The sequence below is a fragment of the Maniola hyperantus genome, chromosome 3 (assembly GCF_902806685.2).
Source record: "Maniola hyperantus chromosome 3, iAphHyp1.2, whole genome shotgun sequence".
NCBI lineage: Eukaryota > Metazoa > Arthropoda > Insecta > Lepidoptera > Nymphalidae > Maniola > Maniola hyperantus.
Window position 1 is genome coordinate 7,495,245 of NC_048538.1, and position 27,062 is coordinate 7,522,306.

The 27,062-nt window shown below is 38.5% G+C and overlaps 3 protein-coding genes across 5 annotated transcripts in view; 2 read left to right on the forward strand and 1 right to left on the reverse strand.

The window, feature by feature from the left end:
• IP3K1 (inositol-trisphosphate 3-kinase-like protein) overlaps positions 1-9,374 on the forward strand; it is a 67,238-nt gene extending 57,864 nt beyond the window's left edge. For 2 of the 3 annotated variants that reach the window (XM_034984721.2, XM_034984723.2), the window contains 2 exons: positions 7,802-7,963; positions 8,235-9,374. In XM_034984721.2, coding sequence (XP_034840612.1) covers positions 7,802-7,963; positions 8,235-9,155 — 1,083 coding nt within the window. In that variant the 3' untranslated portion in view covers positions 9,156-9,374. Of the gene's footprint in view, positions 1-7,462; positions 7,691-7,801; positions 7,964-8,234 lie in introns of those variants that run through there. The other variant, XM_034984724.2, reaches the window with a different exon arrangement.
• A 3,083-nt stretch (positions 9,375-12,457) lies between these two features.
• Positions 12,458-17,377, reverse strand: LOC117996610 (protein claret segregational-like). Its single transcript, XM_034984715.2, has 2 exons — positions 17,266-17,377; positions 12,458-17,086 (listed from the first exon to the last, which is right to left on the reverse strand). Exon 2 carries the CDS (start codon positions 17,084-17,086, stop codon positions 15,170-15,172), a length of 1,917 nt encoding a protein of 638 aa, XP_034840606.1. The 5' UTR covers positions 17,266-17,377; the 3' UTR covers positions 12,458-15,169.
• Positions 17,378-19,000: 1,623 nt separating this feature from the next.
• On the forward strand, positions 19,001-26,831 carry LOC117996607 (7SK snRNA methylphosphate capping enzyme bin3-like). Its single transcript, XM_034984710.2, has 5 exons — positions 19,001-20,365; positions 21,032-21,222; positions 22,125-22,480; positions 23,596-23,817; positions 25,781-26,831. The coding sequence occupies exons 1-5, from the start codon at positions 19,326-19,328 to the stop codon at positions 26,321-26,323; spliced, it is 2,352 nt and encodes a 783-aa protein (XP_034840601.1). The 5' UTR covers positions 19,001-19,325; the 3' UTR covers positions 26,324-26,831.
• The last annotated feature ends 231 nt before the right edge of the window (positions 26,832-27,062 follow it).

Consider the following 27,062-nt stretch of genomic DNA (forward strand, 5'->3'; position numbering starts at 1 on the left):
TTTGACCCCGAAACGAATGAGCTGACAAACCATTTGTTTGCTTCTTATCCTCGATCTTATCGAAATACACACTTTAATTTAATAAATCGTGTCTTATCGACATATTGATATGAATGAATTAATGAATTTTATTATTAGTAAGTATATTATATAATTAATTGGCGACGCGACGCTTGCATATTAAGTATATTATGACTATCTGTCTATTAACTTATGCGTATGACTTGACTGCGCATTGTAAAAAAACAGATCTCAGCCGGGCCTGTGTTGGTTCATGGTTTTCCGCGAGTTCTTGCTGGTTCTTTTTTTAGGGTTCCGTAAAGGAAAAAAGGAACCCTTATAGGATCACTTCGTTGTATGTCTGTCCGTCGTGTCTGTCTGTACGTCGTGTCTGTTCTTCTAGAAACGAAAACTTCTAGGGTACTTCCCGTCCCGCCAATTTGCAGCACCGCAGCAAGGTATGTGAAGTCTGCCAATCCGCACATGGCCAGCATGGTAGACTATGCTCAAAACTCTTCTCACTCTGAGAGGAGACCCATGGTCTGTAGTGAGCCGGCGATGGGTGATCATGATGATGAGGGTGGGTTAATTAGCATGGGCTGGTCGGTATACTCTGGCAAGGTCACACCTTCGAGATCTATATAGGTACATCAGTGAGCTTCGCTTTGATGCCACAGACCACCACCTATAGATGCCTAATAGCCGGACTCCACCGCTCGCCAAGCTAAGGCAGTTGTTTAGCATAAAAGTCGGCCCACGCCCGTTCAGTACCCTCATTCCGCACATTGTCTTAATTACGTGACTTTTGATTCCACCAATCACACCAAATTATTCTCCCCTGTCCCCCGCCAACATTTTACGATTTTGTTTTCATGCAAAACCTTGTATATGCGTACTCTTGAGGTTGAATTCTCTGTGTTTGATGCTCTTGTATATCAAGGCTGGTCTGTCACTTGTCAGTATGTCACCCTTTCCTGGCAGAATCTGCAAACTGACACAAATCCGTATAATATAATCACTTATGTCGCAGTAGTGCCGTTAACTATTAAGGTTAGGCACGAAAGTGAGGCAACGTTCAGCTGTGTCAATAAACACCACCTGCGCCAGCGCAACTCGGACTGCGTCATGAGGCTAATTTCGACAACAACAGCCATTCAATGGTATTACACCCTCATTAAGCAAAGACAAATTATTCATCGGCAAATAAGTCTGACGTTATTAGGAGATATAAGGCATGATTTATATTAGGCCGAACCTGTGAGGTGATTCGCTAACATGGTGATCATCACAGAATGAAAGCCACCAACCTTATTTGACATTTATTTTTGATCCGTTGATTGTTTGCTAAGAAATAGGTACCTATTTTATTCAAGAAAGCATAGTGTGGGACGCCCTCCAGCACGATGGGCTGACGATATAGGAAGGCTGAGGACGGGTGTGGTGGCGCTCTTTAGGGAAGGTCTATGTCCAACAGGGGACGTCTACAGGCTGATGATGATGAGGCATTATTTTTATATTATTCAGTGAAGTAGTAATGTAAAAAAATAATGTCAAATAAGTTTGATGCGCATCATATATTTAGTGCTGCTTAATGAATTAGCGATTCACCCCGCAGGACTGGACTGGGGTTAACAAAATTGTAGGATGACGTTGTACGGGTTAAGTAAGTATGCTAAGTACACGTTCAATATATTTTTTTATTTTCTATTACTTATCACTAGCTGATCGACAGCGGACAGCATTGTCTCAACGACATATATAACTATCATCTTGTGACATTTATGTCCAAATAAACAGTGAAGTCCTAATTGCAAAGTATTTTTGCGATTTGCTAAAAATTTTTTTTTGTGTTCGGTCGGTCGCCGGTTGCTACAGCAAAGCACGGCGCGTCGCCACGTGCAAGGTGTAAACTGAATCCAGCCTAAAGTTGCAAGTGGTTCGCTCAGTGAAATTCACCTTGTTTGTGCTCTGATAACTTCGAAGGTTTCAGTAATATTTCAGCGATGAGTCATAATTATAGTTTTAAGTAAATAATTTTAATACGTAGGTAGGTATTGCAATACACTTACGTAGGAGACCAATAATAATTAATACCTAGTCAACTTGTTTTTTTTATATAATGTAGAGCTGCGCTCATATCAAACTATCCATATTTAAATGTATATAAATATGTTTTTTCTGTGATCGATGGTATAAAAGGAAAACTGACTGCCAAAATATTACCAACGTACAATTTTAACTGCTGAACCTAGAAACTGGACTTGGAGGTTTTCTCCTGCTAAACCCCACATAGTAAAGGATGTTTACTTTGAATAAAATGTTCATTGTGCTTCAAGATGTTCAACATAATAACATTTATACAACAGGTGGCGGGCGCGGGCCGTGCTACGTAGGTACGAGGCGCGGACGAGGCACGGATTCAAAATATCACAAACATTTTATATGAAGCAGTATGCTTCACCTTGTGGCGCCAGTGCACGGACACGGCACGGTGAAGCATAAACTGCTTCATATAAAATGTTCGTGACGTTTTGAATTCGTGCCTCGTCCGCACCTCGTACGTGTTGGCAGAAATCATCCCTACATACATAATAACATAACTTGTCATTGGGGCCGATTCTCTTGTACAGAATCTCTAAACTAAACTAAATTAACAGGTCTAAATTCAGTGCTATCCTTTTCCGCAAGCAACATTATGAAAGGGATAGCAATAGATTTAGACGTGCCATTTTAGTTTAGTTTAGAGATTGTGTACAAAGGAATTAGCCCCATTGACACAAGATAATTATTTAGGCTATTATTAAACTCTCTAATAAGTTTATTACACGTCACTGCACGTCACCTCTAAAAAATATTAAATTAGCAACCTTCTCCAAAAATAGACAATAGGTGTCCCAAGTGGTCTAATAAATCTAATTGAGGTATTTTGGGAAACAATAGCCGAAGCACGATAACTGTACGTAGGTAGGTATACAAATTCGAACTAAGTATACATACATAACGAACTATAAAAAGTTAGATTTTTCACAACCGACGTATCACGATCACTAATCACTACAGAGTCACCTCCTCCTAGAATCCCTCCTCCTCTTTCCTCTCAGAATGAGAAGGGTTTTGGCCATTGATTGGCAGACTTCTCTTCTATTCCTTGCGAAAACATCGTGAGGAAAACTACATGTCTAAGAGTTCAGCATAATTCTTAAAGGTGTGTGAAGTTTGGGAGTCAGCATTTGGCCAGGGTGGTGGACTATGGGCTAAACTCTTCTCACTATCGGAGGATACTCGTGCCCAGTAGATCAGCGATGGGTTGAGCTGATGATGACTCGTGTATAATTAACGTTGATTAGTATAAAACCTATTTATTTTATTTTTATTTTTCATGTACTGAAATTGCTTACGAAGCAAAGAAATTTCATATTAATTCAGTAGGTAGGTACAACCTACTGTATTCATTACATTACGCATTGATATTAGCATTAAATTCATATTTACGCATATATCTATCTAATAAATGACAGGAAATTATACTTAACCTACCTATTGTCGTCATAATGGTAATTCAAGTTTATTAGGTTAGTGAGGTCATTTTAACTTATTCAATAAATAGCTAAGAATGATTTATACTAGACCGTGCCGGGCCCGAGTCGTGCCACGTCCGAGACACAGATCGGAAAATGTATTGACATAGCCCCTTTCTCACCTCACCTTCGACTAAACACCAAAAAAATAACGAAAAAAATTAATAATAGAGAGAGAGCGCCAACGCGTGCCAGACGTCATTTATTTTATAAAAAGCTGAAAGTTTCTCTGCGTATTTGTAATGGGTCACACTCACAGCCGATGACAAGTTAAACACGATGTTACAGACATCGTTTCATTTATTATTTTAAGAAAATAACCGAGGAGATGTTTACAAGTACCTACTTAAGCTATTTAACTGAAATCTGTAAATCCTCACTTGACCAGCTTGGTAGACGATGAGCTATAAACCCTCCGTATTCTAAGAGGAGACCCGTGCTCAGTAGTGAACCGGAGATGGTGATGATGGCAGCTGCCAAATGTAGGCAAACGTTATTGAATGTATGGAGTTCAACATCACTGTAAATTATATATTAGTAGGGTAAACTGAGCGCAATCTATTAGCTTATGTTAAGCATATTTGATGTGACCATACACATGGACATGACTACCGCAGTTTATCGTAAACATTGGAAAAGTACGAGATGCACAGCCATTAGCCACTGAGCGTAGTCATAATGCAATAATTAGTTACTTATTGTCTTTTGTTTCACATCCCCATTGTCGGTATGGGAATCGTGCGGCGTACATTTCACGTTTAGATCATTTTGTCTTACTCATCCTACAAATATGTCATTGACTGGGAGGCTTTTGTTTCGAAGCTAGATGATACGTGCAAAATAGAGCCTACTGCCAGAGTGAACTTCGGTGTGATCCTGATTCCTGAATCAACGATATGTTACGAACAAATGTTAGGCTATTTTGACTTACTTAAAATCATAGAAAAATAGAACAACATTAGGGCTATAAGCATTAAGCGTCAAATGAAACCTGCCAGCGACGTCGAAGCCTTGACGTTTTGTTAGATGTTCCCCTGTCGTGCCTGTCGTGAACCCTGCTACTGCCTCTGTATGTCGTTCACTTTGCTAATGCATGGTAGGTACTGCTGTTTGATACATGTTGTGATTCTTAGATTGCTATCTAGTATTGTATTGTGCCTACCGAGTGACACTATAGGTAGGTACCTAATAGGTATATTCTTACTTCTGCAATTTCGCAGACAGCTTTTTCCTAATCTAAAAATCGAGTTGTTGCTCAAGTTCATCAACGTAACTGCACTAGGTACCTGTAAATGAAATATGCAGATTGCATTACGTTATAGTCCAGAGCCGAAATGCCGGCACATTGTAATTGGCCTAGGATGAAAGTATGCCGAGAGCCTATAGTCTAAACTTTTGCCTGGCATGGCCTATCTACGAAATGCCTAAATTCTTAGTGCAAAGCTTCTTAGTTCAAAATTTAGTTCTTCGGCTTTGGACTAGGTAGGTAATCCTAAATTTTTCTGTTGTATTGAATTTTAGGATAAAACAATATTTTTTGTGTTTTTATGGTTAGGTATTGTTAGTAAAACATTAGGTGCAGTCTAAATTAATTTAAAAATAAATTTTGATTAACAATAATTGTCTGAAAATACTAAAAATCCTGTTTTATTTACCATAAATGAACACGTTCAAATACAAAATTCAGCATAACCTACTTAGTCCAAAGTTGAATTGATAAAATTGGGTTTCGGATGTGGCCTGAATTTAGGCACTCGGCGGATGGACGGATAACTCGACAGGCAGAAGCCGTAGCTTCTTTGGCTTTGGATTTGGAGGCCAATCGCGATATGCCGGTATTCCGGCTTTGGTCAATAACACGTACCCATGTATAAGTATACAACTGTTGCACTTTCGAAGGATATGTTATATTCATACTTTATGTGACCTACTGACCGATAAATCTCGATTACCGTTTTATATACATCGGTACAAAATATCGATATGCAATTTCAGCCTCCAGACATGTATTCAATCCGCCGTCTACGCATAATGCACTGCACTCGGCAAATCATATAATCAATGCACTTTGCAACTAAGACACTTTCAAAGCTTGGCCATGAACCGCCATGACCGAAGTATATATTCAAAGGGTATCCAGCGAACAAACAATTTAATTCAATGTCGTGTCTACTTGCCATGTTATATAAAAAATTCAGAAGCGGCCAAAGACAATTGCAAGATTTTATTTTTTACGTTTTTGTGAAAATTGTGCTTTTTGTTGATGTTGAAGCAAACTTCACACACCTTTGAGAATTTTATGGAGAATCCTCAGGCATACAGGTTTCGTCACGATGTTTTCTTTCATGTATCAAGCAAGTGATATTTAATTGCTTTAAACGCACATAACTCCAGAAAGTTAGAGTTTCGTGCCCGGGATCGGAACCCGATCCTTCTATTGAAGGCCGACGTCTTAACCACTAGACTATTAGTTGCCACTGCAGGGTCATTAATTAATCTTGATTTTATTTTATCATGGATTAAAATCCATGTCACGTTTTAACTGGCTGAAGGTCGAAAATAATATCGAAGCTCACTTGTAGACCTATTTAATTACACTTGCATTTTCGTGCCCAAATGTGTAGCGGATACGTCATAGTACCGAGTACCTACGCTACGCTAAAGTCAAGCTTCAGAAGTTTGGGCGTCATATTGTATCTACCTAGGATGCGAATCGTATGTTCCCCTTGCGTCATAAATTCTGTACAAAGGACATCCACTGACGTCACAGTTTTATGCTCTGTTTCATTTTCTGAATATAGTTACATAATAACACCCAGATCTAGACTGCGCATTAGGATTATTCTTTTGCATTATCTCCTAGTTTCAACTTTCAATACAGCAAACGTACCTACATGATGAATGTCGGTGGAATAAGTCACATATCCGGTTGATTTCTAAACCCACAAAAACCCGAAACCACAAAATTTTTAACAATTTCACATGCAAAAACTGAAAACGTCAATTTAGTCATCAGTAAAACTTGTTCAATTTTTTTGGGGTTAGACCGATAACATTTAAACAAATTTTACGAATGATTTGTAAAGCGATTGCGTTTCATCAGTGGTTTCATCATGATCAACCCATCACCAGCTCACAGTGAGCACCGGTCTCTTCTAAGAATGAGAAGGGTTTGACCATAGTCTATCATGCTGGCCAAGTGCGGATTGGTAGACTTCACAAAACTTTGAGAATATTATGGAGAATTCAGGCATGATGGTTTCCTCGCGATGTTTTTCTTAACCGTGCAAGCAAGTGATATTTCAATTGCTTAATAAACGCACATAATCCCGAAAAATTAGAGGTGCGTGCCTGGGATCGAACCCGGATCCCCCAACTACGAGGCCGACGACGTCGTCTACCACTAGTGACGGCTATCACCGCTGATTGGGTTTAACATTTTATATTAGGTAAGTAGATAGGCATGACTGTAATCACAATATACCTACATACATAGTTAAATAGTTCTAAATCCGAACATTATTATTTTACCCACTTTTTAAATGATATATTTCAATCACCTATTGACAGTAAACATAGTCATGGCCATAAAATACATTATTATCTCGACAAAATACAAAGGCGTAACAAATCAAATTCCAATATAGGTATACCTACCTACCTACGTATGAGAAATTTGCGCGATCTGCTTGCGATATAAGACAACGTGCTATTGTCCTTTTATCTCAACGATCAATGCATTTGTATTCGAGTATGTGAAAAATAGGCGCTAAGAAAATTTGATGTGCATAATATATTATATAGGTACTGGTGTGTGGACGGAAAGCGGTGAGGGCGCGTACGCTCCGACGTCACAAGAAAACCGAGGTCTCTATATAAGCACGCCTGACCCTCCCACTGGCACCACTCGCAAGCTAGCAATAGACGTCAAGTCACGCACGCCGATCGCTTCTCGCGCGTTGTTGTATATCGCTCATTCGTTTCCGCACTTCCATCGCTCGCACTCGTACATCATGACCGTCACCAGCAAGATGAACAGTGTGTCCCGCCAATCGGTCCTGAGCCGCCTTGGACCTGGCGGCCTCCTCTATGCCGCAAACAAAATTATTGCGGTACGTCATCCCATTGTGTGGTGTTAATTTTATATGGAAGTGAATATTGTTCAACAGTGTTAATGTGTCCGCAAATATGGTGTTTGAACTCGTCCTTTTCATTGTCTGCAGGTTGCTGCTGGCAAGGATGAGGAACGTTGGCGCAGTAAGAATGAGGGAGCCTTGTTCAGGCGCTGGAAACGTACCACGTCCTCGGAGTCCAACGCTCCCGCCGTCGCTGTACCAACCACGCCAGTATCGCAACCCTCCGAATTGCTCAAATTCTTAGCTATTGTAAGTATTTTTTCATCATAATATTTTTACCTCTTTTACTTTAACGCGCCCAACAATTAACTATTATACAAAGAATATAATTATTATGATTATAACTACCTAGTTATTTTTTTGTTTTTTACATGTATATTATAAAGAAACGACAGCTCCTAAATGCGTCACACTAATAATTAAGTCATAAGATAATGCGAATCAAGTAGGATACCCTAAACAAGTAGGTAACTACGATAGTTGAATGTATAACTCACGAATATGTATCCTTTTGTTACAGAATGCATTAGAGCTCTCAGCACCAGCATCCGACGCTTTACTCAAGTCGCGATCTTCGGAATGGTTCCAGCTGTCGGGACACCCAGGCTCCTTGGCGCCTGCAGGTCCCGGCACCGTCTGGAAGCGCCGCGCTGCCGGCGATCATCCAGCACACAACCCTGAACGCGACGCCTACGAGGCTCTCGCAGCCTGCCCCCAGATGCGCTCCGCCATTCCTCGCTACTACAGGGAGTTGGAATATGGTGGCGAACACTTCATTGAACTACAAGATCTGCTGCATGGTTTTCGTGACCCACACGTTATGGATGTGAAAATGGGTACTCGAACTTTCCTAGAAGATGAAGTCAGCAATGCTCGCGCCAGGCACGACCTTTACGAGAAAATGGTCCGCCTGGACCCTAACGCTCCCACCGAAGCGGAGCATGCTGCGCGCGCTGTGACCAAGCTGCGTTACATGCAGTTCCGCGAGCAGTGCTCGTCATCTGCGGAGCAAGGCTTCCGCATCGAAGCCGTCAAACTCCCCGGCCAACCGCCACTGACAGACCTCCAAAGAGTCCGAGAGCCAAAACAATTGACGGCCACGATCGCCCGCTTCCTCGGCAACGATGACCGCGCCCGTCGTGCTATCGCTGCTCGTCTCCGCGAAATCAAGAGCTCGTTTGAAAAGTCGGATTTCTTCAAAAAACATGAAATCGTGGGAAGTAGTATTTTTATCATCTACGATGATGAACGAGTCGGTGCTTGGCTCATCGATTTCGGAAAAACTCGGCGCGTACCAGATGACATAAAAATTACCCACCGAGAGTGTTGGCAACAGGGCAACCACGAGGAAGGTTTCTTATATGGATTAGATAGGCTAATAAATACAATTGAAACAGCAACGCTTTCTGAAGCGACGACTGAACCAGATGTTTCACGTTGAACAATCGGCGAGAGGAAGCTGGACTCGCCCCGCGGTTACTGTTCGCTTGGCCTGAGTGCCCGTGCCGTTCTTCTGGCGTCAAAGTCGAGGCCCGAAGATGTACAGAAATACTACGTTTTGTGTTTGTCTATGTGAAAGAGAATGCGATCTATCACCCAATAATTTGATCTAGTCCTTAATGAAATAATTTTTTAATTATAATTTTTGAGTTTGATCCAATGTTTGATTTTATTTTACCTGACTTAAATGAAATTCTCATGTAAAGGTACCTAGGTAGTGGAACAATTTTTTTTTCAAACTATCTAATTATTTAAATCTAATGTGTACATACGTAGGTACACCTTAGATTTAAATAAATACAATAGGTAATTAAGTAGGTATATAGTAGCATAATAGGTATAGTAGTCACAGGTTTTTATAGTAACTAGGTATAGAAATAGATCAAAGTGAATATTATAATAACCGACCTACTGAAGAGTATCTAAGTAGTACATAAGTAACAAATCAATACGTAGCGATAGGAAAAATTAATAGTATTCAAAATATACAAAGTCCCTATTGAAAATAAAATTAATAGTATTCAATATACATAAATTCAATATTCAATATTCAATATTCATAAAATACCTAAATATGTTTAAGATCATTTGTAGATCACTAAATATATAATAGAAAAAGATAACAAGTCATGTAAAGTCTGTTCACTAACATAGTGTCACTACCCAACTAGTGTTTATTAAGTATTTATTTTTATAAGAATAATATAGCAGGTAGGTATTCTATTTTATTCTTATAGAATAGAAAACATTTATTTAACGAACAATTGTATTATAATAAAAGCAAAATAATAAAAGCGCCTGCGGGTGTAGCGACACTAAGGTAGTGAACAGACTTTACCTGAATTTTTTTTTCTTACGAAGAACTCTAACTAAAATACATCACATAATTTGACATCTTCGGCATTATAGCGCCATCTAGTATGCATTAATAGAATTGCCTTTTCAAGAAATACTAACAAGCTGGCGCTGATACGCGAGTCACGAGTGTCGGCAACTGGCAGCTGTTGGTTGTAGATTTTCTGTTACGCGCGCTCTCTATACTTATTTTACACGCCAAAGCCTGTAGTTTCAAAAATAAATATTTTCTATAGGATGGGCTTCCACCAGAACTGATTACTTTCACGACTGACTTTCATTATTATGAGGATGGGTCAGTTTGGATGCGGTTTTTAAATATTACGGAAGCTTTTAAAGTTTTTTGTACATCGGTAATAGTAAAAAAAGTCGCATCCAAATCGGTCCATTCCTTAATCGTACCTAAAATAGACTAGGTACTGCGTTTTAAAGATGTTTGCAGATCACTTTACCTAGGTAATTTGGTATTTTGGTATTACCTAGGTAAAGCCTTTAAAATTTTAAGTGCTACACGGAACTGTTGCAGAGATGAAAGTTCCTTGTGTCCCCTTACTCATAATCATCATGATCAACCCATCGCCGCGCGCCAGTCCCCTACTGAGGTCGGGTCTCCTCTCAGAATTAGAAGAACTGTTCGGTGAAATAATATTGTAAATGCCGAGCATATACTTTGTTATTGAATTCCAAGTCTCAAGTCTTCAATCCTGATGCTGCAAGGTACTGAACTCCTAAGCCATGTGGATTTGGAAAGTTTTGCTGGTATTCATTGATATTTTACGTACCAAGCAATGACTACCTATACGAAAAAGCTTAAAAAAAATCAAAACACCGACTTCCAAAACCACTACAAAGTAAAAAATAAATTTTGTTTCTACACGTGTATGTATGTAATATGTATGAAGTCGGGGGAGCATAATAAAAGAAACTAGAAATCAAAACGTAAAGCTGACCCGACTTCAACATACATACACTTGTAGAAACAAAATTTATTTTTTACTTTGTAGTGGTTTTGGAAGTCTGTTTTTTAATTATTTTTTTACGTAAACTCAGGGCTCTAGTTCATAACGTTGCTAAGTAGGGCTGATTTATATTTACCAAAATTATGAACGAGTAGGTACCTACTCAAATAAAGTTTTTTTATACTAGATATTGAGTAGATAAATAAATAAATGAACTACGAGTAAATACGAGCATTTTATAAAGACATCCTATATAATATCGAGAAAATTATATATTTTAAAGTATTTTACACATTAAAAAAGTAATGCACAAACAGATTTTAAGTCAAATACACGGAAATGGACTTATACAAGCACGCTGGAAGAGGTGTGCCATACAAAATGAGTTATTTTTTGTGCAGACTCGAAGAGACTTCCCGATACGGCAACCGAGCGTACGGCGAATTACATTGAAATTTTTTGTCAAATATAGACATTTAGATCAGAGTTTTAGATTTGACGACCTCCCTGGCGCAGTGGTGAGCGCTGTGGTCTTATTAGTGGGAGGTCCTGGGTTCGATTCCTGGCAGGGGTTTGGAATTTTATAATTTCTAAATTTCTGGTCTGGTCTGGTGGGAGGCTTCGGCCGTGGCTAGTTACCACCCTACCGGCAAAGCCGTACCGCCAAGCGATTTAGCGTTCCGGTACGATGCCGTGTAGAAACCAAAGGGGAATGGGTTTAATAAAAACTGCCATACCCCTTCCAGGTTAGCCCGCTATCATCTTAGACTGCATCATCACTTACCATCAGGTGAGATTGCAGTCAAGGGCTAACTTGTATCTGAATAAAAAAAAAAAAAGAGTACACTCACATGACGTTCACTGCTGCTACCAGTACCAAAAGGCGAAAATCAAGTTGCTTTAAGAACAGGTCGATAATTGCAGGTTCAGCGTACTTGTATATTAGCAGGGGTCAGTGACTAGTGACTACATTTATAAAAACTAGTCGATAAAAACTTATTATATTATCTAAAGTCTAAACTGCATTGAATATAAATGAGATGCAATATGGATTTAACTGAATTTTAACCATACTTAATATAATAAATGCGAAAGTGCGTCTGCCTCTCTATCCGTCTGTCTGTCTGCTAGCTTTTCACCATCCGTTTAACCTATTTCGATGTTTGAGATAGCTGGCATCCCGGGGAAAGCTAAAAATATGCTTTTGATCCCGGAAAATCAAAGAGTTCCTGCGGGATTTTAAAAAACCTAAATCACGCGGACGAAATCGGGGGCACCGTCTAGTCATCTATAAGATTTATCACTTAAAGATTATAGAGGCGCTGACTTATCACTTGTAACTATTTCTGAGACCTATCTGGAATTTGAATTGTAAATAATAATTGAGTAGGTAATTAATTTTTCTAAAAAATGATATGAAATGTGCACATTTCGTACTCTGTAGATTGGTTCGAAAGTTAAACTTCCCAAACAGTAGGTATTACAACTGTCCAGAAAAGTAAGTATGGAATTCCATTTCTGGCCAGTAGGTATTACAGCAGCAGCTGTCCCGAAAAGTAAGTCATAAGTTTGAATTTGGAATTAGAACATTACCTACTGCACGAGATCGGGAAGTAAGCGTTTTCTGGTCGAGTGTGAGTTACTACTATGAAAGTTTGAATTTGGTATAATCTTTCTTCTTGAATATCTTGTATATTTTTAATTTTTTTTTTCTTTAGCTTAAATAGTTTGAATTCAGAACTCTACCGAATTGCGTTTCAAGCGCTGTAAGCGTCATTCGGAGCAAAAGTTTAAAAAGTTAATTTTTTTGTCTTCATATTAAAAAGCCCGAATTGACAGTTCGTTTTAAATTATTTATTAAAAACAAGTTACCTTCCTACTAGATAAAATGATTCAAGTATGGAATTTAATTGCACACCTAATTTGAGAGGAGGCCAAATTAGCAAAATACATAGTATATATACTTTTTAAAATAAATTACTGGTTTAATTTTTAAGAAAAGCACTAAACATATTCATGCCTCGACCGGAAGTGCCTTTCTGGCCTCGTGTTATAGACGTCCTCGCCAAAGCTCGGCCGTCTTATTCACACTCGACCAGAAAACGCTTACTTCCCGGTCTCGTGCAGTAATGCACTATTTCTCAAACATGCTTGGAAATTTGAGCATTATTTTGACAACCTTCTTCGAGATAAATCGAAATTGCTTTAGGTACCTACAGGTCAAATACATGCGAGCAGCGGACAGCAAAAGTTGTATGAAAAACTATTTCTGTTGTGATTTACGGCCAAATAAATTACATAGTAAATCTAGTTCATTTCTGTCGTGTAATTTAAAAATGGAACGAATTTTTACTCCAAGGAGGTACCTAACTTGTCATACGTTTTATTCAAATTTCGAACTGGCTTGCAAATAGAAAGCTGTTTATTGAAAAAAAACAAATGAACATTCTCACGGAATAAATTATTGTTGTCACTTGTTCTTTTGAAAAGTAATTGTATTTGAAAGAAAGAAGATAGAAAAGACGTTAATTTGGCAAAATGAGTCAATGAGTGTGATGAACTTTAACGCCACCTAAAATTCAAGAGGCGGCAAGAGCCATAATTGAAAACTTGTTACCGCCAAAATCGAAATAACAAAAATTTATGCCTAGGTATTACTTAGTTTTAATTTCCGCGCATTGAGAAAAGTATCTACTATACAAGCCTTGGCCACAACTAGGCATTGATAGACTTACGTAAATTGAAAACATTACAACAAAATGTTTTTGGTATTAACACTTCTAGGCTTGGCGTGAAACGGAATGTACAACCGTTATTTAATTTTTTTTGAACTCAAACCCACAAATTCTAAAATCACAAATCAGATTTGACTTATTATTCGTTTCAGTACTGGTACCGTCAACCGATTTTAATTTATTATTATTATTATAACACAACTTAAAAGTCTAATATCCCGATATAAGACGACCTTCACCGAGCACCGAGCATGGATGAAATGTATTTTATATTCAATTTAATGTCAATAAATATATTGCATATGGGTTGCCTAAAAACTATCAGTCCGGGATATGATTAATTAATAATTAAGAAAAAAAAATTTTAAATCATTTCACTGGTTTGTTTAATTGACAAATTCCATACTAATCAAAAGTATGAAGCCCATAGAATATGCAAATGTTATTTTTTTCCCAGGCAGGCAGGTATAAACAGGTAAATCGAAACTAGTAACTTGCACCGCATTAATGAATAAAAGTTAAATGAAAATAAAAATTATTTCTTTAACCTAACGTTTGCATATTCTATGGGGTTCATACTTTTTATTATTATTAATTAATCATCCTGGACTGAAATTTTTTAGGCAACCCATATGCAATATATTTATTGACATATTAAATTGAATATAAAATAAGTTTTATCTATTTACCAGCTCGGTGAAGGTCGTTCTATATCGGGATCCTATACTAAGTATAACGAAAACTTGTCCAGCAATATCATAATAAATTGTAAGTTATGTTGTAATTTTTTTAAGAAAAGCATTTGATTAACAAATCATATACAAAGTGTAACCAGAACGCTGGCAAAAACGAAGACAGGTGATAGTACTGATAACAACTGATATACCAAAAAAAAAAATTATAAGTTTACGATTTATTGCAAATAAAACATCTGACTGACGCTAGAGGTAGAGGCGTCAATGCCGCGTCATAGACGGGGCATTGACCCAAGTATTGCACGCTATACATTGCGGGTTTGAAAAATACTATATCACTAAAACTATAAAATGAGGCAAATGGTTATTGGTATTGGATTGTGTTTAAGTAGTATAACAATAACGCAAAGTTTTTGCTAGCGTTCTGGTTACATCATGTGTAGACAATATGTTTTATTGCCTTAAAAATATTAAACAAAAAACTTCGGTGGTGTATTTAGTAATTACGTTTAAAAATTACTCAAATAACTAATTAAATCTACTAATAAAAATTAAGTTGCATCATTTAGTTATACTACTGCTATATTATTTAGTTATACAATAAAATGTACAATAAATACCTAATACAAAGTTGATATTAGTAAGTAGTATAACTAAGTGTCACTATGGAATATATAGATTGTAGGTCAGTAAAAATAAATGTCAAGTAAGTTAAAAGTCAACTAATTGTGTTAAATTTTTCTTTGCCTTGGTTGCTCGGCAGCTGTTTACTTTTGTGGCAAACCTCAAGGAGTTGAGAGTCTCACCGAAACATTCATCAAATTGGTTGATATTTACCAACATAAGGGTTTTGGAGTTACCCCCAAGGCTCGGCATCAATAGATGAGTAAGTTTTGAATTTCTGTATGGGATATGGCTCTGGTTGGTCTGTAATGATAAGATCACTTTGCCTAGATCAGAAAGTGATCTATTGATATGTTTTGTTTCATCCATCCTCTGAGTAGTTTTCCCACTTTCCGAACCTGCTAAATCTACTAGGTTCAGGTTACTAGTGAACTTTTCCTTACGTTTCTCATTGACAGCAGTTATTCTAATCTGTGCAACTGAATGAGACCTGGAGCTTCTCTCGTTGTTTATAGTAGCAGCAGTTTGTCTGTTACGTTGAGCAGATAACATCAGCCTGATGAAGTCGTGAGAACTCTTAACTTCTTCTTCTTTCAAATTTGAAACATACAAGTCAGTGCCTTTAGAATTCATCATCTTGATTTCGTGAATCGGTTGATCTTTACGACTCGCTTGATCTTTACATGAATTCAATAAATCATATATTATTTCGTTGTAAATTTCTAAAAACGAAGCTTTTATAGTTAGGTCCCAACCCATTCTCTTGAGATCCTTCATGCAAGTGAAAATCATGTTAATAGCCCTGGGTATTATACCATATTGTTCATCTTCGTTACCACCTTCCATCGTGTAAGTCTTGCCGGAACCAGTTTGGCCGTATGCAAAGATGCACACATTAAAGCCATCTAAAGCGGACTGGACCATTTGAGAAACTTCAGCAAACACATCTTCCTGAGTTGAATGACAAGTGAAAATGCCATCAAAAGTGAATGAATGCTGAGATTTACCTTTACGGGCTGAATTGAGGAGTTCAATTTTTTCCACTTCTATGGAACATGCGTCAAGCACATTTAGATTGTACAGGGGCTTTGATGCCTCTGATTGAAGTGGTGGTCGTACCCTGCAATACACACGAATATTTCCTTTCAGATCTTGTACAGTATTTCTCAAAGCTCTTTGATCAGTGTACATTGCAGCTAATATGTTTTGCAATGCATCTGTGTCAGTTTTAGTTTTTCTTATAATGTCAAGTGCATCTTTGTGGTCCAACTGCAATTTATCATGTTCTACAGATATTTTTTTGAGGTGGTCTGTTAAAACTCTCAATGCTTCAGTCTCTTCACTGAGACTTTTATGACGGCGCGATAAATCATCAAACTCCATTTTAAGTCTGTCAAATTCTACAGACTTAAGTTTCAAACTATTTGTGACATCTTCCAGAAGGTTAGCTTTACTAAGCAGATCTTCATTTTCTCGTTTTATGATTTCATGATCAATCTTTAAGCTTTCATACTCAACTGATTTCTGTCTAAGATCTTTCGAAGTGCTGAATAGTTTTTCTTTCAACATGTCCCTCTCTGCTACATTGCCTTCAACTGTTTCCTTAACCTTTTCATACTCATCAGACACTTCAACATGCTTGTCTCGTAGTTCACTAAGCTCATTTTTTATTGCCTTGTGTTTCTCTAGCAAGTCGTTAAATCTTGCCTTGTAATCATATGGAGCAATTCTAGGCGCTACTGCTGTAGTTTTCTTTTCCACTTTAGCTATTTTATTAGGTACCTCAGCTACAGATGTCGAGGGTACAGTAGCTGATCTCTTAGTGCGAGGAGCTGGGACAGTATTAGCCGAAGCACTCCGCATTGGTCTAGTATGATTCAGTATTAAGTTCTTTCTATCCATCTCACTAAGGCTGCCGCCAATTGTCCTCGTCATATTTCGTGTATTTGACAACCCTGGCCGGTTTTCTTTAACAGCCGCTGGGTATTTCGGAATGCGCGACATCTGAAAAGCATAATATAAAAGTAATGAATGAAAAAGAGACTTACTCTTCAATTACTACTACAAAATAAGTATCAAATAAAATGAGTGGCTGTATCATGGCCAATGATTAAGTAGAGGAGTAATAAATTTCAACAGTCGCATTATATTTTCACATCACTACACCACAATAACTTACGCACCTTAAATTATTTAATTTACAATGAAAAACATTAAATTAGCACAATTAAAGTAAATTATTAGTTATATTTCGTTTGTCAAAACAAATCAACGGAATTTTTGTTTCAAATTTTGAATCCGTATATTTTTTCTGACTGGGGAGAGTGGCTTCGGAATTTGAGTTCTAGTCTTTTGGAATGAAATGTTGCAATTCTTCAAAATATTATAGTCAAGTTGGGTAACTTTAGTTCTGTGAAAGTACAGTGCGACAAGGCTCTCTTGTCTTTTGAATGACATTAAAAGGGGGCGCTGTTGGCTTCAGAGTCGTAGCAAAGAATTTTTATGTACTACTTCGTAGATGTAATAAGGATTATTACCTCCTATGTCGATGAGTCGTAGACCGAAGTCTACGCGTAGGAATATTCAAACAAGAACAAAGGGGACACTTGACGGCAACGCTATAATAAGTCTATGCGGCAACGTCAGTTCCGATTTTCACCACGCGCCAAGATAGCCTTGTCGAACTGTATAGTAGAAACGGGTAAAGAGGTTCTATAGCTGTAAGATGCAGACCACAGATATATACCTACATATAGGCAACTGGCCCCCTCAGTCCCTCTCGCTCAAGCAGAAGTAGTTACTTACTTGTGAAATGTTATTCCGTGTATTTTACCATTGCACAATGACTTCAAAAACAAAAATAAACAAAACAATCCAGTTATTTCTTTAAAATACTTGAGTCAACATAACCTTACTCCACGTTGTTTGTCAAGATTTCACGTACATACAAAATACATCTTGACAAACAAAAAAAGTGGCCACGGTGATAAGGACAAAACATAATCATTTTGTCACGTTCTAATAAGAGCTTAAATGCCTTTAGCTATCGCGCTCTAACAGTAAGAATTACAATAGAGCTACTTCTACAGGTATTTATTCTGAGGAGACATATTTATGCTGTATCCATGTATCTAACAGGATATGTCGTTATGTTATGTCGTAGATAGAGTAATAAAGGTAGATACAGGAACGTTTGCTTTCCCATTCACACTAAAAAGAGAGCACAGATAAAGTTACTAATGTGATAAACAGAGACGCAGCTAACCTATTTTTTGTCCCTTATCGTGTAACTGGTTTTTTCAAGAATACATACAACTTACATACAAGGCATGCAACTTTAGTTGCGAAACAAACTGAGAATTCGTGGCGTAATTGTATTTCTCATGAGTTACTTACTTGTTTTCACATAAAAAACGTTTAATAGAAATATTGTTGATCGGTTAATACAAATATTGTCTACTAAACAATGGTAATATTGTCTTGTTATTCATCGTTACGTCGTGCTATCGCTATCTCATACGCGGTTACACAGTACTTAAATCTACATATTATTCTATCTACGTGTTATGTATATGGAATGGGCTCTAGTATTTAAAAAAAACCCAGTGAATTTCAGATTTTTTTAATGCCTAAAGAGCCTTGTCTTGGAGTAAATGTATTCTGTGGCCTTTGTCACACTGATGATCTTTTATCGTGCTGATGATTGTAATTATATCGTATATGTTATTGGTCTGTGATTGTAATGTGATTGTAATGAGATGTTGCCCGTGAAGAGATAACTGTAGTTTTAACCGACTTTGATGATTATATTGATAAAACTGCATCTAAGTTTTAAATTATGGAGTGTAGAGCTACACACCATTTAAATAAACAAAGAATTTCGTGTCTTTTACCCTTGAATTTTAAGTAATTTTATTTTTGGCAACACTAAAAAAAAGTTAAATTGCCATTTTTGTTTCTATGTGTGTGGTGTGGTGAATAATAATTATTGAAATCATATTGTGGATAAATAGTGATTAATTGAAGAAGAATTATCATCAAGGAATCTTCGTACAGACCAGATTTGTGATGTATAAGTACTTTATACCAATTTCTTTCGACTATAAATACCATCGCTAGACCTGTTTATCACCATTGACGGATGTCCTTGTACATTTTGCAAGAAGAAGAGTGGCGGTAAATTTGATTTCCAGTTAGGATTTCGATATAATATGTGAATATTTTTTATGAAATAAGCTAAATAATGGGTAGCTCAGAAGAAAATATACTTACTAGTGGTAGTATAAATGAAAATGAGAACGTCGAAAACGACGCTGGTGATAATTCGGAAAATGATGTTGCGGACACTACAGACCCATCTTTGAATACGAGTGTGGCATCTAATCCATCCGGAAACGAAGGCAACACCTCAAAAGAAGGCGAAATTTCTGGAGCAGGTACCTCAAAGAAAACAAAGAAAAAATTTAGGCATGGGAAGAAGGATAACCTGGAGAGGAGCGCCGTGCGAAGGCTTCACCATACCGGCACAAAATTCAAACAAAATAAGAAACGAGCACAAAGTATTCCTTCCTTATCTAAATACTTTCTTCCAACCAAAAGGCCACGCAAGGAAACTTTTATCCCACCTACGAAATTCCTTCTGGGTGGAAACATTTCTGATCCTCTAAACCTAAATAGCTTACAAGATGAAAACGTTAACAGAGCTATGAATGCAGTGACTCCTGAGTCTTCACCTCTGCCCACTCCCCCGAGGCACAAGGCTAAGATAGATGTTATAATCCCACCTAACATAAGAGATCCGCTCAATCTCATGGAGCCTTTGGATAATGATGAATATGAGAAAAGACTTGAAATGCAACAGCGCAAGCCAAGAAAAAAGCCAAGAATAAGACGTCGCACAACCGAGACAAATGCAAACACAAATCCAAGTGAACCCACAGTTGAGGTTAAGCCTGAAAAAGAGGAGGGGATTAAAGAGCCTCTCCCTCCAGAACCATCTACATCCAAGTCTCGGAAGAGGTCTTGCAGTGACAGTGACAACAGTTCATTGAAAGGTAAAGATGGCAAGAAGCTGAGGCGGATGGATTCCTTGGATAAAATAGTGAGTCCAGTGGTCCCCCAGCCTGGAGCATGGATGCGTGCCCGACCGCAGCCGCGGGCAGGGGCGCCGGAGCGCCCAGCCTCACCGCATCGAACTAAATTAAAGAGCACTTCTGAAGAAGATCAACAGGCACCAACATTTCATCCCAAAAACTCCAGATATCAATACGGAAATTATGATAGGTTTGTACATTTCTTTTTCTATAAAATTATTTTTTCTGAGTTTTTTTAGTTTTAAATTTTTACTTACCTAACTTATTAATTCTTTGTTGCAATATTTTGTAGCTGATAAGAAAATAATAATTCCATTTTATTACAGAGTACTTATAGGCTTTTAATTTTTTTAACCAAAAATATTATTAAAACAACTATGTGAAAGTATGTTTGTTTGTTGGTTTGTCCTTCAATCACATCGCAACAGAGCAACGGATCGACGTGATTTTTTGCGTGGGTATAGTTAAAGACCTGGAGAATTACATAGGCTACTTTTTACCCCGGGAAATCAAAGAGTTCCCACAGGATTTTTATTTTTAGTAACCACCCACAGGAAGTTATTTTTTTTTAAAGTAGTTTGGATAACTGTAATGTGTCGCTACTAGATGGCATTAACAGTCGCTTCAGTACCTACTACTTTGAATATATAATATCTTGAATTTCGTCACTGGACAGTAAGCGAACCATGGTTTAGTTGGTTGATGGCGCTCCAGGCGCGATAGCCAGGGAGACGCACGTTCGCATCCTGCCGGTTCCGAAATGTTTTAGAAATTACCTTGAAGTGTAGGTAAAACACTGTCACAAAAATTATATACTATAATTACATTTGGCTAACTAGTAACTTATCAATTACAGATATTATGGCTATCGCAATTTGAATGCCATGATGGACATAAGACTTCAAGTGTTTGAAATGCACCGGCACCTATTTCAGAACAAAGATGTGTTGGACATTGGTTGCAACGTGGGCCACATCTCCATAGCGGTGGCTCGAACACTCGGTGCCAAATCTGTTACAGGAATCGACATTGATCCAGTACTCATTGGTATGTAGCTCTTTTTAGGCGCAATCTCCACAGCCGACAGAATCGCGGCGAGAGTCTCGCCGTGTGACAAAATTTGATACAAACTCTATAGGCCAATCTCCGCAGGGCGATACTATCGCGGCGATAGTTTGTATCGAATTTTTTCACATGGTGAGACTATAGCCGCAATTCTCGTCCGTGGAGATGGCTCCGTAGAGTTTTACAGTAAAACAATCTTATAGTTTCGTCTAGGCCGTCTCTCTGTCAGTCTATCTGTCTGGTGTCACAGCTATTTTAAAAATAAACCATAAGAGCGATCACGCACTTATCCGATCCGAATCCTTGAAAATAGGGATATAAAAAATATCAACGTCACATGTCATAAGCTACCATACAAATAGTTCTATGACTACTTCGGAACGAATTCTCACGGACTCGGATCGGATGAGTGCGTAACCGCCGTAATAGCTGTAAAGTTGAAATTTAGCACAGTTATAGAAACCTGTTACTGCTTCATAGAAGCATATACAAATTATAAAAAATTAACACAAAAAAAACAATACACTAGTCAAAATGAAAAGTGAGACTTGGAAAAGAATAGTTTTTGTGTTTTGTATGTAACTTGTGAATCTTAACCATGTCAGTCATGATTCATGAGTCATGATTCGTAACTTCATGAATGTTAATTGACTGTAATCATTACAATATAATTTTGATATATTGTCCCCAGTGATTTTTGAGTGGGTCTGGTTCACAAAGATTCTTAATTATAATAGAAATAAAGTCATGATTAACCTAGACAAGTTACCAAACAATAATCCTAAACCAGTAAAATCTTATTAGATTTTATTTTATCTGCAATCAGATTGTTCTTGGTACTGTGACTGTTTGCTTTTACTTATAAGCATGTATTCTTCTTTCAGGCAGGGCAAGGAAGAATCTTCGATCCTTAATTCCTGTCCCTTCAGAACAACCAAAGACAGAAGAAGACAAGAAAAATGATGGAGACGACAAGAAATCCGAATGTGATAAGTGTAAAGATGAGAAATGCGAGGAATGTACAATCACAGATCAAAAACATGATAAAGAAGATGATTCAAAGAAGAACTTGACTGGGAGGAAGTTACGAAAGCCGAGGAAGAATAGAAAGTCTATACATAAGCAAGAACATGGACAGTGTTTCTTTCCCATGTCAATGTCGCTTATGTTTGGCCCCATCGGAGATCCAAAGACTGAAGTACCAACTCCTGTTTTTCCATATAATGTCTCATTCAAACAGGTAAGCTATACAATTTACTCAAAAAAACAAATAATATTCATACGGTGGAGAGCCTTGTTCCTTCCAAAAACTAGGAAGGAAGACTTTGCTCTTTATAGTCTGTTATCGACAAATCCTTTTTTTTATTGTTACACACCGCCAGATTCAGGTTCCAGTTCCATAAGGCCTGTAAGTGCGAGCGAGAGGTCTGATAAAAATGATTTATGACTCAGTTCGCACGTTCGTAATGGCTCAACTATAGGCATAGTTCGTGACAGGTCGAAACTGCAATCGGGGCACACCCCGATGGCAGTCCCTAAGGCGCCGTACCCCGCCTCATAAGGCCGGTGGACTACCCGCATACCCGCGCTATCCCGCCCCGGGAGAGTGGGTACTCACGGAGCGGCTAGCACCCGTGCCAGCCGCGGTTGCGGGAGAACTGTTTTATTTCTATACTCACGAGACCGCTTGTTTGTACGGGAACCGCAGCCGCCGCGGTTGCGATCATCGCCCGCAAACTTGGCGGGCGATGATCGCAAGATCGCGGAGGTTATTTACGGCTGCAAAGAATTACTTCACTTCGCCCGAAGACCAATCGCAGATCTTGCGGGTGACGTAAGGCTTGCGGGCGACCGCGTCCTGCACGATTCTACAAGTTTCCCGTCGGTGCAGGGGGCCCGCAAACAACAGCTTACTCCGCGGGAATAAATCGCGTCGTGAAAATTGCTATCTACATTTCCATGTATGATGTATTTCATGTTCGCACGAGTATTGCGGTCCCGCAACCGCGGCGGGCGCGGGTGAAAACCGCTCCGTGAGTTCCCATTCTTGGCGCTGGGGCTCAGCTAGTGTGCGTCCCCATCCCAATTACCATCTCAACCTGTCGCGTACTATATACATTTATGCATAAGTCAAACTTTTTTTTAAGGCGCTCCCGCCCACGTTAGACTTTTTGTATCGGGCCGATAAATTTGACTGACTTTTCGTAGTACGTGTTTGACGTGTGTGCGTTTCAATAGAATAGAATAGAATCTCTGTTTCATTTTTTGCTGAAAAAATCCGTCACCGATTGTCGGATTCGAGCGGAGCGCCTACAACTGTGGTTGTTTTTGTAAATATTTATTTAATTTTCCCAGGGAAATTACGTCCCACGCGAAGACTTCGCGGTGGGCAGCATGGAGAGCCCGCAGTTCGACCTGATCCTGTGCCTGTCCACCACCAAGTGGCTGCACCTGAATTGGGGTGACGCGGGGCTGAAGCGCGCCTTCCGCCGCATGTTCGCCGACCTGCGCCCTGGGGGCAAGCTGGTGCTGGAGGCGCAGAACTGGGCCAGCTACAAGAAGAAGAAGCGACTAACTGTAAGTATCTAAGCTAGGGTTTCCGTCGGAAGCGGTACCGCCATAGCAGTCGGAATGCTAAGTGGGTGTAGCATCACTAAAATTTGTGAAATACATAATTTTCAAAAATATAATTTTATTATATACCAACTTCAATAACCACAAATACTAAGTTTTTCATAATAGTTTCATAGTATTACCGTCAAAATGCCTAATTTTGCCTCGCGTCCAAAGTTTGTCTAAAATGAAAAAAAGCTAATCTTATCTTATTTAATTTATTAGTGTAGCAATAGAAACATTTGTCAGTTTTTAGAATGATTATCTGGCTACACCAAATTGGTGCCGTTAAGTTAGTAGCATGCATAATTTTCGCCAGTCGAGTGTCAAACGAAAGTGCGGCAAAACGGTTATTATGAGTTGCTGAAAAACTTTTCAAATAACTCATTAAAATGTGTTTATTCCTAACTTGTTTTATTCTCATTCTATAAAACGTCAACAGATCTTTCATTTCTCATCATTAATGATGGAAATTCGCGTATATTTACTGAGATATATTGAAATAGGCAAAGTTTAGCAACTTTTCTGCACAATTGAACATAACATTGCCTAGGTTAGGGTATACAACTTTGTAATTTGATTTTAACCGACTTCAAAAAAGGAGGAGGAATGTTCGTATGTACGAGTATGTTTCAGAATAAGGCAGAAATAGGTTCGAAATAGAACGCTGCACGTTGTACAATACAGATTTGTATGACTTGGTGGATTATAGTGAATTAAGCTCGAGGTTACGTTAGTAAAAAGTTAGGTACTATCTTAAGTAATGTTACTATGTTTAAAGTTTATCGTAATAGTCACCTATCTACCAAATATTTTGTTTTTCTAAGACTGATGGTTTTCTAATAAATACGAGGTACTCGCAATGACTGATTAATTGTTAAACTACGCGAGTTTAATATATATAGTCACACCTACTTAAATAATAAATATAAATATTTTAAATATTTTATTTCATTCTTATATTACTAACGAGACAGCCCTATGCATTTTTTGTCAATGTATGGAAGTTGTATAAAATTGTGTCCAAACATTGCCCCAACGATTTTACCTACTAAAACACTTCCTAAATTTAACATTGAAAATTGGGTTGTATTCTCTAGGGATTAGAGTTAGATCTTGTCTGTGACAGGATAAAATCAAATTATTAATATTGGAGCAAATGCATCAGGCAATGTTAGGAATATGAGCAATAACTACTTTGCCTATTTCCTAAACTACCTCAAAACTTTCATTTATATACGTAAATTGGCTAAAATTAATGAAAATTATGAAAATATTGGGCTTTGTTTATAATAAAATGTTATATAACATGCAAATCATGCATATTTTAATATTTTTATGTTACGATAAAGTCCAAAAATATCAAAATCCGTGAAAAGTTAGGGTACGGTACATTGGACGGTAGTTTACTTTTATGAAAAACAAAATAGAAACAGACTTTTCACTTACAATTTTACCTAGATATTGACTAAATCGAAGCGGCAATAGTATAGTGCTTAGACTTTGAACTCCTATTTGAGGGTCCAGGGTGTGACCTCGGGTACACAACTCTTTTTGGAGTTATGTGCGTTTCAATAAATTAAATGTCACTTGCTTTAGCAACATCGCGAGGAAACCTGCATTCCTGAGAGTTCTCCAAAATCTTTTTGGAGGTATACCCTGCCAATCCGTACTTGGCCAGCGTGATGGACTAAACCCTTTCTTTTCTAATCCCTTTCTCATTCTGAGAGAAGATCTGTGCTCAATGGTGATGGGTTGAGATAATTCATGATGATGATTGACTATGTCCCGTTTTATCGTATTTTTAACAATTTGAAAGCATCACTCTCGAATAAATATGACATATTTTTCTGTTCATTTACTAGTACCTAAAGAGGAGCGATAATTGAATATCAATAGTATAATATCGTATTTTTCGTTGTTACAGCCAACCATTTACGAGAATTTCAACTCGATCGAGTTATTCCCGAACAAGTTCAGAGAGTATCTCCTTTCGCCGGAGGTCGGGTTCAGCAAGTGCTGCATACTGGGAGTTCCGCAGCACGCAAGCAAGGGCTTCCGACGGCCCATACAGCTGTACGTGAAGGGCGACTTCACGCCGAGCAAGGCGCGATGGTCGGACGCATACGCGCCGTCTTCGCACCACAAGCCGGAGGCCGAGCCGCCGCGGCGGACGGTGTACGCGCCCGTGGCGCCCGCCTACCGGCCCAGCGACGACGCGCCCTCCTGCGGGGCCGTGACCCCCTACTCGCCGAACCTGGACTGCAGCGCGGACGACTCGCCGTTCTACAACCCGCGCAGCGACTCGTACGCGCCGTCGTACCAGCCGCCGCGGCCCACGGTGTACGCCACGCTGCCGTCGCCGCGCGGCGCGTCGCCCGCCGCGTCGCCGGCCGCGTCGCCCGCGCCGCACGCGCCGCCCGCGCCCGACCCCGTCTCAGCGCGCGGCTTCCCGCTGCTCGACGACTGAACCCATCCGCCTTTCGTTTTATGTAAATATATGTAGATCCCCTAAGATTATGTTTCAGATAGGCTGAAAATATTTTATAATATTATGTTCTTAATGTATTAAGCAAAGTGTTGTGTTTCATTTTGCTATCCTTACTTCCCTTCAATTATTATTGCATTATTATATTATAACTTAGGTATGTACTTACATTTGGTTCCGTACCTCAAAAGGTAAAACGGAACCCTTATAGGATCACTTTGTTGCCTGTCTGTCTGTCAAGGTAGACAAGGCTACTTCCCGTTGACCTATTAGAATCATGAAATTTGACAGGTAGGTAGGTCTTATAGTACACGTAAGGGGAAAAATCCGAAAACCGTGAATACACACAATTACATAACAAAAAAAATTAAATGTGTACATGTAGTAAAAAAGAAGTAGGTATCTATCATATGAAAGGGATTTTCCTGTACATTCTAATACAGATTTTTATTTATTTTATGCATAATATTGATTAAATTTTTATTATTAATTTTTTTTTATTGAATGGTTTACTACCGATTTTAACATAAAACTTATCATGTAAAATGTAAAAATACGAGTTGTTATCGTTTTGACAGATTTTCGTTTCGTCAGACTAGTACGGAACCCTCGGTGCGTGAGTCTGACTCGCACTTGGCTGGTTTTTTCGCCTCATAATATAATAAGGCACAAGGCATACCTGCAGAGTGGAGCGGCTGTCGATGCTCCACTCTGTTGCATT

Excerpts from the sequence above, each read along its gene's own strand:
- LOC117996610 (XM_034984715.2), bottom strand. The coding sequence starts at position 17,086 with ATGTCGCGCATTCCGAAATACCCAGCGGCTGTTAAAGAAAACCGGCCA.
- LOC117996607 (XM_034984710.2), top strand. The coding sequence starts at position 19,326 with ATGGGTAGCTCAGAAGAAAATATACTTACTAGTGGTAGTATAAATGAA. Across the intron at positions 20,366-21,031 it reads CAATACGGAAATTATGATAG|ATATTATGGCTATCGCAATT; the intron begins GTTTGTACATTT and ends TATCAATTACAG. Across the intron at positions 23,818-25,780 it reads AGAAGAAGAAGCGACTAACT|CCAACCATTTACGAGAATTT; the intron begins GTAAGTATCTAA and ends TCGTTGTTACAG.